The 15,051-nt window shown below is 42.9% G+C and overlaps 2 protein-coding genes across 7 annotated transcripts; one reads left to right on the plus strand and one right to left on the minus strand.

Moving 5' to 3' along the window:
* Window positions 1-384: 384 nt before the first annotated feature.
* On the minus strand, window positions 385-4,171 carry polr3f (polymerase (RNA) III (DNA directed) polypeptide F). Its single transcript, XM_053616625.1, has 9 exons — window positions 3,974-4,171; window positions 3,605-3,722; window positions 3,074-3,141; window positions 2,759-2,826; window positions 2,502-2,614; window positions 2,272-2,415; window positions 1,849-1,956; window positions 1,566-1,757; window positions 385-936 (listed from the first exon to the last, which is right to left on the minus strand). The coding sequence occupies exons 1-9, from the start codon at window positions 4,027-4,029 to the stop codon at window positions 859-861; spliced, it is 945 nt and encodes a 314-aa protein (XP_053472600.1). The 5' UTR covers window positions 4,030-4,171; the 3' UTR covers window positions 385-858.
* A 309-nt stretch (window positions 4,172-4,480) lies between these two features.
* Window positions 4,481-15,026, plus strand: dzank1 (double zinc ribbon and ankyrin repeat domains 1). Of its 6 annotated transcripts, none has more exons than XM_053616616.1 (20): window positions 4,481-4,762; window positions 5,407-5,577; window positions 6,536-6,689; window positions 7,690-7,810; window positions 7,925-7,967; window positions 8,252-8,358; window positions 9,728-9,810; window positions 10,667-10,784; window positions 10,904-11,017; window positions 11,128-11,220; window positions 11,330-11,452; window positions 11,638-11,802; window positions 11,967-12,159; window positions 12,351-12,538; window positions 12,770-12,853; window positions 13,012-13,167; window positions 13,258-13,341; window positions 13,445-13,572; window positions 14,231-14,305; window positions 14,509-15,026. In XM_053616616.1, exons 2-20 carry the CDS (start codon window positions 5,469-5,471, stop codon window positions 14,672-14,674), a joined length of 2,304 nt encoding a protein of 767 aa, XP_053472591.1. In that variant the 5' UTR covers window positions 4,481-4,762; window positions 5,407-5,468; the 3' UTR covers window positions 14,675-15,026. The 6 variants fall into 6 exon arrangements, with proteins under 6 accessions (XP_053472591.1, XP_053472594.1, XP_053472593.1 ...); XM_053616619.1 differs by having other exon boundaries at window positions 12,351-12,454; XM_053616617.1 differs by lacking the exon at window positions 4,481-4,762 and adding an exon at window positions 4,793-4,941.
* Window positions 15,027-15,051: the final 25 nt, after the last annotated feature.

The raw sequence follows: 15,051 nt of genomic DNA on the forward strand, positions 1-15,051 counted from the left end.
AAACATTAAAAGGTATTAAAAGGTACAAAAGCTAAATGAAACAGTAGTCGAGGAAAGCTTTTAGGTTTCCGTTATGCTCTTGGTACCATCCGAACCTGACCCCCGACTCGCACGGCTCACGCTAGATTTGTCTAAGACCTCGGGGACAGACGCAGGACACGTCGGACAGATTATATCTCACAGTCGGGTTGAGAACATCTGGGCAAGCATGCCCCAGGAGGAGCTGGGGATAAAGAAGTCTCCGCTGATCTCAAGCCGTTGCTACCAGGAAAATCATCAGGGGAATGATGATGATGACGAGGATAAACATTGGTCCTAACGCTTACGTGGTAAGTCACTTAATAACATTTTCCCAGTTATGGACAATGGAGGACAGTTTACAAGTCAGGGTTCGTTTCAAGCCTGTTCTTTATTACCAGAAATCCACAAACTTTACAGTTTGTACTGCGTTCACGTCTTTTCTAAAAACTAAAACGGCATTTTATTGATTTCATTGAATGAGCGCAGATCCAGGGGAAATGTGTGTTGCTCATTTACAAACCATAAATCAGTTGTGTATTTGTAATGCTGTATCCCGTGCATCAGAATATTTCATTTTAAGGAGAAAAGGGAAGAAAAAAAAAAAACTTAGAAAGGGACATCGAGATCCGAGTGCAGAGGTACATGGTACAGCTGCTGTTGCTTCCTTTTCTTCTTCTTCTTCTCGCCCATTCATTTCAAATATACTGTATCAAGCCTATTATTGTTCAATATAAATTAAAACATCATCTGTTGCATCAAATTCTTGCACAAAAATATATTACACTTTCTCCACAGAGAAAAAAAAAAAAAAGCATACAAACGAAGAAAAAGAAAAGGTCAAAAGTCTAGCCACTCTCCCATGTATATGCAAGTGGATGGAGATATTTCCCCGCCTTCGTGGCAGTCATCAAACACCTGGAAGAACAGAGGGGTAGGGAGAAAAAAAAAAAGTCACATCACTTCCTCAACAGTCATTTGAGAATTTTGCATTCAAAATGTTTAGGCAAGCATTAAGTGCTGGATGTTCTTGGTGAGGTCAGGGTGTTTTACAGACTATCGGGGCAAGCACAACCTTGTTTTGGAATCGCAAAGGTGCCAATATTTTTGCGCGCCAAGCAACGTCATACTAAAACGCTGTTGCAGAAGACTGGTGACACTGCTACTTAATAATGAGCAGCTCCTTTTTTCAAGGTTTTTTTTTTTCCGCCCCCAACCAAAAGGACCCCAGCCCCGCCCACTTGTTTTCTATTCGCTCACAGGCAAATGGACGCCTGGCGTCCTTTCCCCTTCGGTGAATTGGTCGGATTGAACATCATCTCTGCCTGGTGAATGTCGACTGGACCGGAGAGTTGAGGGGAAAAAAAAAAGAGACAGATTTCTGATGTCTTCCGTATCGCCATAGCAAGTTCTTGAAGATCGTATACGCTACAGTTAAACCCGTAAATATTGGCACCTCTAGCTGGTGTAAATCGCTGTCCGACATTTGGTCTGTTTTCACTCTTTTGGGGGTATTCGCTGGCTGTAAATGTAACTGCAGCATTTACCGGACAGAGTCCACAGGGCGTTTTGACCAGGCCTGTTGGCTGGATGATGGAGTTCACACCCCTGTAAAGCTTCATCTGCCCGTCCACACACCCTACTGTCCCCTCTTTCGCCGCGATGATGGTCATCTCCACCTTTCCGTCATAGATCAGCGTGTTCAGGATGGTCTCGATGTCCTCCATAGACAGATCCACCTACAGCACAGCACATTTTGGAACTTTAATCGCTAACCAACAGCAACGCTCACTGACATAAAGTGGCAGAAGTTGTACGTGTATGCCATGCCTTGCTAATTCCCAACTCGCAGATGTACTTCCAGACTTCGTACGAGGTGGCGAACGAGCTGTTTCTCTGCACCATAGGACTCTGCTTACTGTCCCTCGCTGCTTCTGCCTGGAGTGTACACGCACAGATTTGCACTTACAAAAAAACAAAAAAAAATACACACTTCCTACTGTTTATCTTTACTCTTCTACACCTGTGTAGGGTAAGGATTTATAATCCCACTATCCTAGAAGAGGACGGGCTCCATTTCGGAGTCTGGTTCCTCTTAAGGTTACACCTTCACCTCATCTCAGGGATACAAACGCAATACAATCGAATACACGTAACGCATCACTGGCCATGACTCACTTGTCCTAATTATTCTTTTCTTACTCAGGTTGTTTCCACACAGATTCTAGGGGCATGTTCGCAAACGTTCCTAACCTTACTCTGAAGGAATTTGAAGCACTGCTGGTTGAGGACCTCCACGAACTCCGACTCGAAGTCCTGATCGCTGTACCACGCTCCTCCTGTAACCGAGCGGTCCGGCTGCAGGTTATACAGCATGTACACCTTCTTCTTTGAGGCCTGGACACAACAATTCGTTGTTAAAAACGTTTGAAGGTTTTCCTCCGGGAACTCTTGAAAACGCTAAATCTTATCGATCAACTCACTGCGACGGACTTCACGGCTTTGATCAGCTTCTTGCTCTCGAGGTTCTTCAGGATTTTGTTGATCTCGGTCAGGGGGAGGTTGCTTTTATAGCGGATGTCCCTACTCCATATTCCTGCAAAGACACAAAACAAAATCACTAGAGCGCCCCCTCTCTCTCTCTCTCTCTCTCTCTCTCTCCCTCTCGCGTGCTCAAATGAATAAATGCAGATCGTTTCCCTGGTGTCAAGAACTTCAGACAGGATTTAATTCATCCCACCTTTATTCCCCGCATCCTCGATGATCTGGTAAACAAGCTTCTCCTGGTTGTCGGAGCCCTTCATTTTACTTGAAAATAAAAACACAGACAAAATTCTAATTGCTTTTTATTTTATTTTTCCTGGCTGTATATATATATATATATATATATATATATATATATATATATATATATATATATATATATATATATAAAATCTCATATACAGTCCCTGTATAGTCGTAGTTAAAAAGATCATTATAAAATTCATTCCCCCTCCCCAAAAAAGTCCCGCTGAGCCTGGACAACATGCTGTTTTGTGAAGAGTGGACGTACCTTGCTGACTGAGTGTCCTTCAACCGGTACAGCAACCCATTGCTGTTTCTGAGGAGATCCAACTGGCCCTGTGTGAATAAGAGTCGACAGACCATTTACATATACATACTACACCAGATTAAAACAAAAGCCCATTTACACCCCTTTGCCTATTTATTAGGTACACTTGGCCTGTATACACACACATCTATTGTGCACTTTATTCCATAAACCAAGTCTGTGTGTGGGAGCCCAGGATTTACTAACGCATCCCTGGGTCTGCCACTTAGGCGACGTTCATTACCAAATTACCAGCTTGAGGTGAGACAAATCCGTGACCGCGTGACATGAACATCATCGTCGTCGTCATCTACTGTAGGCTTAAATAATCCTGTTGCGCTTTCACAACACTGACTGATGTTTCAGACACGCTCTGTAGTCTGACTGTAATAACTGCATACCTTTACGGTTCGGTGTCCTCTTAATAAGACCCGAGAATGCGTGTACCTGATACAGTAAGCACTAAGTGTGAAGTGATTGTCAGACGATTACCACAGACAGGAGCCGGTTGATGGCCATGGCCCTCTGCTGAGCCTCCACGTGCGGCATGTCATTCTGGATGACCTGGTCTGTGATTCCTTGTGGAAACTGCTGACACAGCTCCTTTATTCTGAATGCACACACAAGCATCATGCACACATTAACACCCTGTCACATACTGCATGTCAATGCATTTACACAGGAAACAGGAAGACATATGAGATCCATCAACCTTACCTTAACACTGTGTATAATGTTATATAATATAATAGCTCATTTCCATTGACCAAGAGATCTCTCATGGGTTTCCACAATGAATAATATCACTTCTAAACTAGATATAGATATACTTAGATATAACTAATAAACCACCCGACTTACCTGTTTTCGATATCCACAACATCTGTGGACTCCTTTTTCACCTTAACATCTGTCATTGTTCGTGTTTCACAGAAGTACGAGTTAAAACCAGCAATACGCCAGCAAAACTACTCAAAAACACTACAACACAGCAGCGTGGTTTTTTGTTTTTTTCTTCTCCGCCCGTTTTCTTAAGACAAACTATGCCTCCTGATATGAAGACTGAAACACTAGCGAATCGTACCGCGGAGTTGTAGTCCAAAATGAGAGTTTAGCCAATCATCATGAAGGAGGCGGGATTTTAATGGGTACCGGTGGGAAAGGAATAACGCGTTTTGGTTTGTTTGGTTTTTGCAGCGTGTGGCGTGGGTCCTTCCGGGTTCATGATATAGGTGGCTGTCATATTGCCTGTACAAAACTCGTGTTCGTTGCTTTCTTTTTGGGTTTCTAATCGTATTTTTTCCCCCCAAAGAATTTTCATTTGCTATCGGTTGAAGAAAAAAAATTTTTGTGGCTTTAAAAAATAAAAATTCAGGTCAAAAATGTAACCTGCTACAAGACTATTCACACGTTACTCTGTTGTAAACATTCCACTTTTAGTAAGAAATTTGCCCAAGGTCAGATTTTTATAAATGAAATTTGCCTCACGAAGTTTAAACAAAAGAAATATTAAATATGACATAATCTTGCTGTATGACGAGATTAGCCAATAATAACGCTAGTTGTGGGTTGCTATGGGCTACGTTTGACCAATAAGAGCGCGTGTTGCTGTGTAGCCGAGTTGATGAGTGCGGCGTCATTGGATACCAGGTAAAAGCTTCTCTAATATATTACCGTTATTGATTGAGATGCATGGTTAAAATGGATTGCATGCCACCATATTTATTCCTATATAAACGCACTGCATGTGGATTGAAATGCTACAATACAAATCAACATCCAAGTCAAATCTTAAGACTAAAGTAGAAGCCTATACAGACTAGGATTGAGTACATGCTATGGTTTACATTTTCATTCATTCATTCATTCATCTCCAGTAACCGCTTTCTCCTGGTCAAAGTGGTCAGTGGATCCGGGGTCTATCCTCAAGCTGGAAAAACTGCTGCCATACCACCTTGTAATCATCTTGTAGTCGTTGGTTAAAGAACTATTCTTCTAGACCCTGAGTAGAACCCAGTATGTCCAATGGGAACCAAAACGGCCAAAAGCTATTACTCCAAGTGACTGCTCTGAGATGTTGATTTACTTCCCAAGTTTGTTCCCAGCCTTTTAGGTGGCCTTGGAGCAGATAGCGTTAAGGGTCTTGGTCAAGGGCCCAATAGCGGCAGTTTGGCAATGCTGGGGCTTAGAACCCCCAAGCTTCTGCTCAATAACTCAGAACCTTAACCACTGAGTAGTTAATCAAATGGTTAATATTCCTAACTGGTCAATCTGTCATTATATTTGAATCCTAGGTAAACACTGGGTGACCAAATCTGTCATTTCCCCCATATACCTGTGATCTAAAAGCTTCAGGATGACTGCAGGTTCCATTGTGGCTCCATTCATAATTCCCATTCGGATCCCAACTCCTGGAAAAGCCAAGCATGAAATAGACACCAATACGCCCATCGAGATCAAGTCAGGTGGGTTCAGGCTCACGGTTTCTACATGACATCATCATGTCGACTTCCCTTACCGCATTTCACCTTCGTTGAATCCTTCGTGCTTTTTTATTTATGGGATGTTCTGTTTCTGCTGATAATAACTTTATTAGCAGCAGAGGTGGGAAAAGTACTGAGAAATCATACTTATGTGAAAGTATAGCTGAGTCTGAATCTTACTCGGTTAAAAGTGGAAGCATCCAGAACAAATGTACTCAAGTGAAAAGTCAAAAGTATGCCTTTAACTTTCCAGTTTTCATCTGGAAAAGTAACGTTTTTGTCTTGTTACTCGTATACATGACTAATGCTACGTAGTTTGTTAATGAATTAATCAGAAGTAAAAGATCCTACACATAAACAGTATTTACTATTAGCTAGAATTTGACTTGCTGCTTAGTCAAATATGTTAGCTAGTGGAATCCATGCTAGTCTAATCTTTTATTAGCAAAGAAAACATGCTAACTTAGTTAAATATAAGACGTTAATGTTAGCCAATTAGCTAAACCTTCTCCTTAGGCAAAGGTGGAGCGCAAGCGATTAGCATATGAGTGTGACTCATGCTAGCTATGATAAGATGTTAATGCTAATAATGCTGTTCTTGGCTAGCTTTAGCTAATGTCTTCTCATGTTCCTTGCTGAAAGAAGCACTGATGTGACTAAAATATAACTAATGTATCGAAAATCAGTGTGTAAATCCTTCTCATATTTGTTGAGTAAATTGAAGAGTTGTTGTTTTTTTTTTTTTTTTACTTCCTTTGATCCTTGGGTGAAGAATTTGAAGCTAAAGTTCAAATTTACCTCAGAGCTATACTTTTAAAAATGGGCCTCAAGTTAGTTTGTCATTGTTCCAGTGTGTAAGAGATAATAAAGAGAATTCGACTCAGGTCTGCAAAACAGTTTGAAACACATCTGTGGTCTTTTTTTTCCCCTTACATTTCAGACACCCCTGATGTGAGTATTTTCTACACACTGGATGGCACTAAACCGGAGTTGCTGCGAAAGCCAGGGCTTGGGGGCAGCAGCACACTGAGATACACTGAACCCATTCGCTTACCCAGTGGCAAAGTGCACGTCAGGGCCATGGCTGTGACCAGGTGCTGTGATATAAATAATAATGATGATAATAATAGTAATAATAATAGTAATCATGCTGAGAAAACACAAAATTAGGGCTTAACTCAGCTTCCAAGACAAAAGAACACATGTTCATAATAACACAGAATATAATTGTTTATTATACTGGTCTGGAATTAGAAATAAAGCTTCATTTTGTAAATAAAGCGTGAACACGCATGTGAGGAATGAATTCTGTCTGCAGTTCTGTCTGGGGTTTAAAGGTGCAATTCGTAACATTCATACCAAAAGTTTATAACATTTATAGACCTGTATGAAACATATAAATATGTAGATGCCTTTCATATATTGTTTCACTCTATTTTTGTATTATTGACCTTGTTTGTTTGTTTGTTTGTTTGTTTTCTGAGTGCATTCTGGCCCTGAAATTAGCTCCACCCCCCAGCTGCAAAAGAGCGGCTTCAGTTTTCTTCTTTTCCCCCAAAACTAATGATTAAGCGACCTCTAATACTTATATACAGTGATTTCAAAGATGACTCCCAATTTCGTCATGTAATGGATGAGGCTAGTTTCTTTATTCCAGGCTTCAGTTTACTTCTTTTCCCTAAAAACTGATTAAGGGATCTCATAAAAGAATGTCATTTCATAGAAGGCTTAGCCAAAAAAAAACCTGATGATGTGATTTACAACATTGTCATGTAGTGGTAGAGGGCACGCTTCTTTATTTCAGCTTCTGTTGACAGTTTTCTGGCCCTGAAATGAGCTCTTCTCTTAGTTGGAACAGAGCAGCTCAACAGAGGGGGTGGGTTTAGGTACGGGGAGGAATTAGAAAAGCTTGTCAGTGTTTTTACTGCAATTGCTGTTCTTCTTGATGGTCACTCTAAAATAATAATAATAATAATAATAATAATAATAATAATAATTGCAAACCGCTCCTTTAATTGTACGTTGTTGGTTGTAATTTAATTGTAATTGTTGGTGCATCAGTATTACAGTTGTCTTGTTTCTCTCCTTCCGCAGTGATGGAAGACAGAGCGCCGTTGTTACGAAGGTCTTCGTCGTAGATCACGTGCCCTCTGAGCTACAAGAACCATCAGACAACAATCAAGAGTACCCCAGAGAGGATTTGGCGCAAAGTGACGTCTGTGTTACTCTTGTATTTTAACCAGTGATTAAAGACATATTATTATAAGAGATGATCATTTCACATAATAGCGGATGTATTTAACACGGTGCTTTTCTGAATGTACCACAGGAGGGGCTGAACAGTCCTGGAGACGCTTCTACAAAATATTTAGGTACAGCCATTCAGTCATTACTGATTATTACACCACACCGCTGCTGAATTCTCAGTTGGTCAGAAGGTGTTGATTAATTTTCTCTAACTGCAGCTCTTGACAATAGTTCCAGCTGCAAAGCAAATCACAGGTTTATATCAATACAGTCGTTGTAATGCTTCTATAGTTAACGTTAATATAAACAATGCGTTGTAATTCTATTTACTTTTTAAAAAAAAAAAAAAATTCCTGAATAGAAGGAATATCTGCTGACTCGTCTTTACACGTTTTCTTTGGTGTGTTAGACGTTTCCAACAAAGAAGCACGGAGCACTCGAAAAAACAAAGGCCCTCGTTTTCTGTCTCAACGCTTACCGAGCGCACCTGTAGCCCCGCCCACAAAACGCCCACAGGTAAGATTGACCTGTGTAAGGGTCTCTCACTCGGAGCACAAACTGAAATCCGTGTGGTTCGGGCGTTCCCTCAAGTGCTTCACTCAAACCTCACTTACACCAGTTTCATCATGTTTGATGGAAGGAACGACTGTTTATAGCTCCTGTAATTTAAGTGATAACAGGAAGTAACTGTTTTTTTAAACATAACTGTAAATAGATCAAAGGTACAATGTGTGTGCGATTGTGCCCTGAGGTGGGTCGACAAAACTGTCCAGGGTGTCCTCCGCATTGTGCCCCGAGTCCCATGGGATAGGTTCCAGGCTCCCCTGCTACCCTGTGTATGGAAAATGGATGGATAAACGGTACAAAATGTCATTCTTTAATAAATGAGAATTGACACATTGTTGTGGTATAAGAGGAGTAGAACACTTTTGGATGTGCTGTTATTGGACAATAATAAACTTCGGGGTAGTAACAGTATCTCTGCTTTCGTCTTGGATGCATCAGATCATCCTGTCGTTGATTATTTCCTTAAAACAGCACCACACGGAGTGTTCTTTACTTACCATAGAACAGTGTAGAAACACCTGCTGTGAGTAAATTCAGTTGGATGAACTGGTCTTAAACCATATATCCATCCATCCATCCATCTTCAACTGCTTACTCCTATTCAGGGTCGCGGGGGAACCTGGAGCCTATTCCAGGAAGCATGGGGCACAAGGCGGGGTACACCCTGGACAGGGTGCCAGTCCATCGCAGGGCAGGTCTTAAACCATTATGACCGTATTATTTGACTGCCGTTCACTCACGTGCCACTTTAGGTCATTTCCACTTTAGGTTAAAGCGACAGTTCACCCAAAAATGAAAATTCCGTCATCAGTTACTCACCTTCATGTCGTTCCAAACCCATAAGACTTTCCTTCATCTTCCGAACATGAATGAAGACATTTTTATAACAGAGGTGTCTGCAGATTTCAACTTGCTTTTTTTTGTTTGTGTTTTTTTTGTCCGCTCTCACGGAAGACTTCATTTTAGGGTTTTTTTTTTGCGCACACAGAGCATTCGAATCGCGTCATAACATTTTATATGAAACCACTGGAGTCACGTGGATTACTTTTACGATGCATTTATGGACTTTTTGGAGCTTTTATGGACTTTTTGGTTACATGGACTGTAAGCAGAGGGACAGAAATCAATAAAGGTTTCAATAAAAATGTCTTCGTTCGTGTTCGGAAGATGAAGGAAAGTCTTATGGGTTTGGAACGACAGGAAGGTGAGTAACTGATGACGGAATTCTCATTTTTGGGTGAACTATCCCTTTAAATGCTTATTTAAAAAAAACCATTGTGTTAATTCGTTGTATGGATAGAACTTTATTACTTTTCAGAGCGCAGGGGATGGGGACGGCTTGCTGAAAAACCTCAACAGCACACAGATCGCTCGCCTTCAGAGAGAAACAGACTTCCTCAGGTGAGAGAAAGAAAGCGTGACGATGATTCGAGGAAAAAGAAATGCGATGACATTTTATGACACGGCGGTTCAGTGGACACGGAGGGGGAGTAAAGAAGGAATGGTCTACCGATGGTCAACAAAAAAAATTCTGTTCTCATGTATATCTATACTGTAATTCCATATACAGCAGTTAACCGATGAAAGAGCGTGTGAGATATTTAATGCTGGCACACTGATTGTTTTTCAGTGTAACGGCCTCGTTACCTTTGAGTGATATTTCTTTATGCAACAACACGACTCTCTGAATTATCTTTTGTTTATTTTGTCCGTCAGTGCGACACCTGAACTTGTCTAACACTTGTCGTTTTTTTTAGCAAATTTTCATTTGTAAATAAATTTAAAATAAATCCATCAAGAACGATCGTCAGCTCAGCTAACGTGATGTTTGTGAACGCATGCCAATAACCAAATTGGTTCATTTTAAAACATGTCTTAAACTGTTCTCACATTTGATGGGCGTATGATGTATTTGAATATATTCTGATACATTTAACAAATATAGATTTATTATTTATTATTTGTTATATATGTTATATATTTGACCCCCTGTAATTACGCCACGGACCACTAGGGGTCCCCTGATTGAGAAACACTGGTCTAGACAGATGTCTTTCTGAACGATAAGTACGGTTCAGAGATGTTCAGAGATGGTTCTTTATGTCCCGCTGCCTCTGCCATGCTATAACTGATTGAATGTCAGGTCAGGATTTTTTTTTTGGGGGGGGGGGGTGAGTTTGTTCTAACACGTACCTTGGAGTGGAATCTGCCTCGAGGCAGTCTGTAATGTCTTGCATTACTCTCTCTGAGTGTGCAGGTGCTTTAAGTGTTTGAGCCATCGGCCCTCGGATCCCTTCGCCCGATTCTGCCTGCACTGCGGTGCTCCGGTGCCTCCTATACCGGGACAGAGACTGCCCCCTACTGAGGGGGGACAGGTACGCGCAACCTTATATACCCAAGTGTATGTATATATGTGTGTAAAGTAAAGCGCCACTAATGGTGCGTATATACTGTGTGTGTGTGTGTGTGTGTGTGTGTGTGTGTGTTATTCCAGATGATCCTGTGTATGCAGTGTAAGAGCATGGTTCCGGTGAACACGTCCTCGTGTGTGGTGTGTGAGGCTCCTATTTCCCCGCAGCTTCAACCACAGGCCAGCCTGAGGCTGCAGGTAGACAAGACCAAACACATACACACACACACACACACACACGTTATCCTCGTACACTCTGTTACCAACAACAACGCAACCCATTCTCTGACCTCTTTCCTGTCTCGTAGGGCAAACTGATCTGTCCATCATGCGGCACAGGAAACCCCGCCCACATCACCTACTGCGTGACCTGTGAGACCAGATTGTCTCAAGCCGACAGCGTAAGAGTATTCATAGTTCATTCGTGAGTTAACCGTGTTTAGGTTATAAACGAAGAATCAGACAGATTGGACTCGCATATCATTCTGTATCTGATCCTCCGTGTTCTAGCCGGTGTTGAGCGGACAGCGCGCTCCTCCTCTACCTTTGTCGGGAGGCAAGGCGGTCCCGTGCTCCAAATGTAACCGAGCGAACCACTCGGACGCTCGATTCTGCGACTGGTGCGGCGCCAAGGTGAGAACGCCGACCAAGAAGTGTTTTATTCCTCCATTTTGACAGACATGTCATTTGTATATCCGTTTATAATTTTTAACATTGTAGAATGTCCATACCACTTTCATTCTAGCAGCTATGCACAGTCGTTCCCTCGCCAGACGCTTTTGTTCTCTCTGTTTTGTGTTTGTGTTCTTTTTGCTCAGTCGGGCCACGCGGCTAAGTGTCTGACCTGTTCTAAATGCGGAGCTAGCAGTCACCCGTATGCTAGCTTCTGCGGGAGCTGCGGCGTGTTCCTGGAAGGTCCGTCCCGAGGGTCCGCCTGTAGCGTGCAGCCGGGTGCACCAGAGGACGCGCTGGAACCTGAGCAGGTATAACGTCCACGTGATATATGGAGGAAAATGAGACATGACTAGCAGTACAGACTAGCCGTACATGCTCACGTGCTTTGCTGGGAAAGCGAACAAGGATTTGCTAGCTTTATTGGTTTCATCGTTTCTAAAATAAAAAATCGTTTGGCCAAATCTCTCTCTAGAGTGCATCTGCACGTCGTGCTCCGGCGGCGAGCACGGCGAGGCGTGTGGATGCGCAGACCCAGACTGCTGGCCTCTTCTACCCCTCCAGCGCTGACCTGCAGAAGCGGAGCCAGCAGAGAGAGGCGGAGCTTAGCAGACAGGGGCAGATGAGTGACAGGAAACCTTTACTCACAGCTGTCAGCCCTGGACGAGGTAACACACACCATCTAACATGTTTTACACGTAAATATATACTATTTGCCTGATATGATCGAAGGGTGCTAGTGATTTCGAGCCCCTGGAAAAGCTGATTACCCCTAATCCACATTTCACAAAGGCTGGGATATGATACACAGTGTGTTCTACATGTCATACAGCTCTTTGTAATGCTGTGTGTGTAATAGGATTCTGGAGGAAACAGCTGGATCACATCTGCGCTCACCTGCGCAGTTACACGCAAAACAACAGCGAGTTCAGAGCACTGGTCGGAGAACCGCGGATGGGCAGGGTGAGACCCGAACGCATCCCGACTCACGCGTTTCACGTCTCTGAGTTAACACGTCTTTATTTTTGGAGCTTTTCTTTGCAAAATGTACGCAACCGGTCAAAAGTGCCGACATGTACAACTTTTTTTAGTTTCTGTCTAACGTTACCAAAAAAAACCCCACAAAATGTAAAGGGATTCCACCTTCATTGCTTGGCAGGTTATAAGATAGCACTTGATCCAGCACATACTATTTGTGTGTGTGTGTGTGTGTGTGTGTATCTCTCACTAACAGTTACTTACATATGCTTATATTTGTTTTTTATTTCTGCTTTCCAGCTGATCTCTGCTGTGATTGAAGAGGACAGCTATGAAGTCAGTCTGCGTGTTAACTTCATCTTGGCGTCTCCAGACAGATCCAGGGTAACCGCGTACCTTACTGCAGTCGTTTTCTGACGATCTATCTGGATCTGTGTGTATCCGCACACATTGTTCGTGTCATTGGAGGGGCTCCAAAATGTTGTACATGTGTTTTGTGTGTGTGTGTGTGTGTGTGTGTGTGTGTGTGTGTGTGAGTTTAGTCTTCTCCAGCAGGGCAGCTGAACGGATCGTCGTGTGAGAAACTCAACCTCAGCGATGTTACGGAGGGGAGGACCAAGCTAACCTCCACGGCGTCTGGACCGAGTGCTCGGAACCGGAAGAAGAGCTACGCTACAATCACAGCTGAGCGACCACCTGTTAGTACTTCTCTCTCTCTCTCTCTCTCAAACACATTCACTCATACACTTTCATCAAATATCACAATGTGGTTGAATTTTTTTTCACAGGCGTACAAAGACAGCTTGCTGCTGAAGGACGTGGGGCCGGAGGGGCGGGGCCGAATCGCAGTCCTGGAGCAGCTCTTGGACGAGGCAAGAACGCTCTAAATCGTACCACTCCACACCCACACAGCAAATTCTAACACGTCGAACACATCAGTTATTAGAGTATATTGAGGATAACGTGTGTCTTCAGGGTGCCAACCCGTCATGCCTGGACAGCGATGAGCGTCCACCTTTGGTTGCCGCGGTACTAAACGGGCACTGCGATGTCATCCCGCTGCTGGTGCAGAAAGGTGCAGATGTTGACCAGCTCTCAGGGCCGTGAGTATCCGATCCTGTTTTCAAGCCGTATGATGATCATGATGTAATGATACACTCTAGAAAGAATGCTATATTAGTATATCGGGATGGCGCCATCTCCAGGTCGCGAACGAAGGTCATTGCTGTTATCAGGAGCAAACGCAGAGCTCGCGGCACAAACGTATTCGTTAACGTAGAAATTCGTTAAAGTATTCATCCTTAGTAACTGCCTGGTCAGAGTCCAGGACATTTTTAAATTAAGCTACTATTTGTTTTTTGAGGAAATAGAACCAAGTAAATTTGTTGAAAATATCGTGGGCAGGTGCAAACTAAATTGAATAATATTATTATTAATAATAATAGAACAGTCTCCTGTACATTTCTAGGCCACGCCCACAGAAACAGATAAACATATAGAGATACAATTAATGTCTGTTACACCACTACATTACATTTAACCTACATGATCTTGTAGCACAAGACGCACCTCTTGGTGTGTGTGTGTGTGTGTGTGAGACATCTATAATGCAGATATGCGTGGTTACATACTGCTAGAAATGAACTCTTACACTCTGGTGTTTTTGGTAACCTGGACCAACGTCTCATTATGTAAACTCAAACGTAGGTCTCCGTGTAGCTGCTTATTAAATGTTGAGGAATTCTAAACATGGCTGTGCAGGTCGAATAACGGCGCCCTGCACGAGGCTGCGGCTTTGGGGACCAAGGGCTTGAGGAGCGCGGAGATCCTGCTCGGGTGAGAATTTAGCCGTTTAGGTCATCGTACGGCGACGTCTAATATACTGTGTTGTTATAGTGTTGATGCATTGTGACACTGCACGCTATGGGGCTGTCTACAGCAGCACTATTAACTATGTTAAATAATGCCGCTTATTGAAAGTGCATTTGTGATGCTGTGCTGGAGTTTCACTCCTTTTTTTTTTTTTTTTATCCTTTCAGATGCAACGCAAGTTTGAGAAGACTGAACAACCACGGTCAGACGCCGTACGACGTGGCCGAAGCTTCGGGCTGCAGCTCGATGCTCTCGCTATTAGCGGCTCACGGGGGGACGGGACGGGGCGGGCTTAACACCCGGAGTGCCTCCGGTCTCGACACGTTCTCTTAGGTAGACAGGAGTTCTCTCTCTCTCTCTCTCTCTGAGATCAGACCTGACTGAGAGAAGGAACTGCCTGAATATGGACTCGAGAAGATCTGGGGGAGACGTCATTACTGTTACTGTCGAAGAGATCAGATTACCATCATTTTATCCAATCAAAGTAGGAACGCAAAAATTCCGTACAGCTGTGTAGGTGTTTTTTTTTTTTTAGCTCTCTGATATGAATCGACACGCCTGGAAGCCCCTCCCCTTTTCCCTACCTCGCTTTAGTAATGTTTCGCTTATAGAAGCGCCATTAATAACGCCGTCGTACAGTATGTGAGACCCGATGGTAATAAGGAAATAAACCCGAAGAGATCCATGCCTTATTTGTCTGTGGTGGTAAA

Source organism: Ictalurus furcatus, chromosome 27 (assembly GCF_023375685.1).
Source record: "Ictalurus furcatus strain D&B chromosome 27, Billie_1.0, whole genome shotgun sequence".
NCBI lineage: Eukaryota > Metazoa > Chordata > Actinopteri > Siluriformes > Ictaluridae > Ictalurus > Ictalurus furcatus.

Excerpts from the sequence above, each read along its gene's own strand:
- dzank1 (XM_053616616.1), top strand. The coding sequence starts at position 5,469 with ATGACTGCAGGTTCCATTGTGGCTCCATTCATAATTCCCATTCGGATC. Across the intron at positions 5,578-6,535 it reads GCCCATCGAGATCAAGTCAG|ACACCCCTGATGTGAGTATT; the intron begins GTGGGTTCAGGC and ends CTTACATTTCAG. Across the intron at positions 11,018-11,127 it reads AGGCCAGCCTGAGGCTGCAG|GGCAAACTGATCTGTCCATC; the intron begins GTAGACAAGACC and ends CCTGTCTCGTAG.
- polr3f (XM_053616625.1), bottom strand. The coding sequence starts at position 4,029 with ATGACAGATGTTAAGGTGAAAAAGGAGTCCACAGATGTTGTGGATATC. Across the intron at positions 2,416-2,501 it reads AAGCCGTGAAGTCCGTCGCA|GCCTCAAAGAAGAAGGTGTA; the intron begins GTGAGTTGATCG and ends TGTTGTGTCCAG. Across the intron at positions 1,957-2,271 it reads TCAAATTCCTTCAGAGTAAG|GCAGAAGCAGCGAGGGACAG; the intron begins GTTAGGAACGTT and ends TGTACACTCCAG.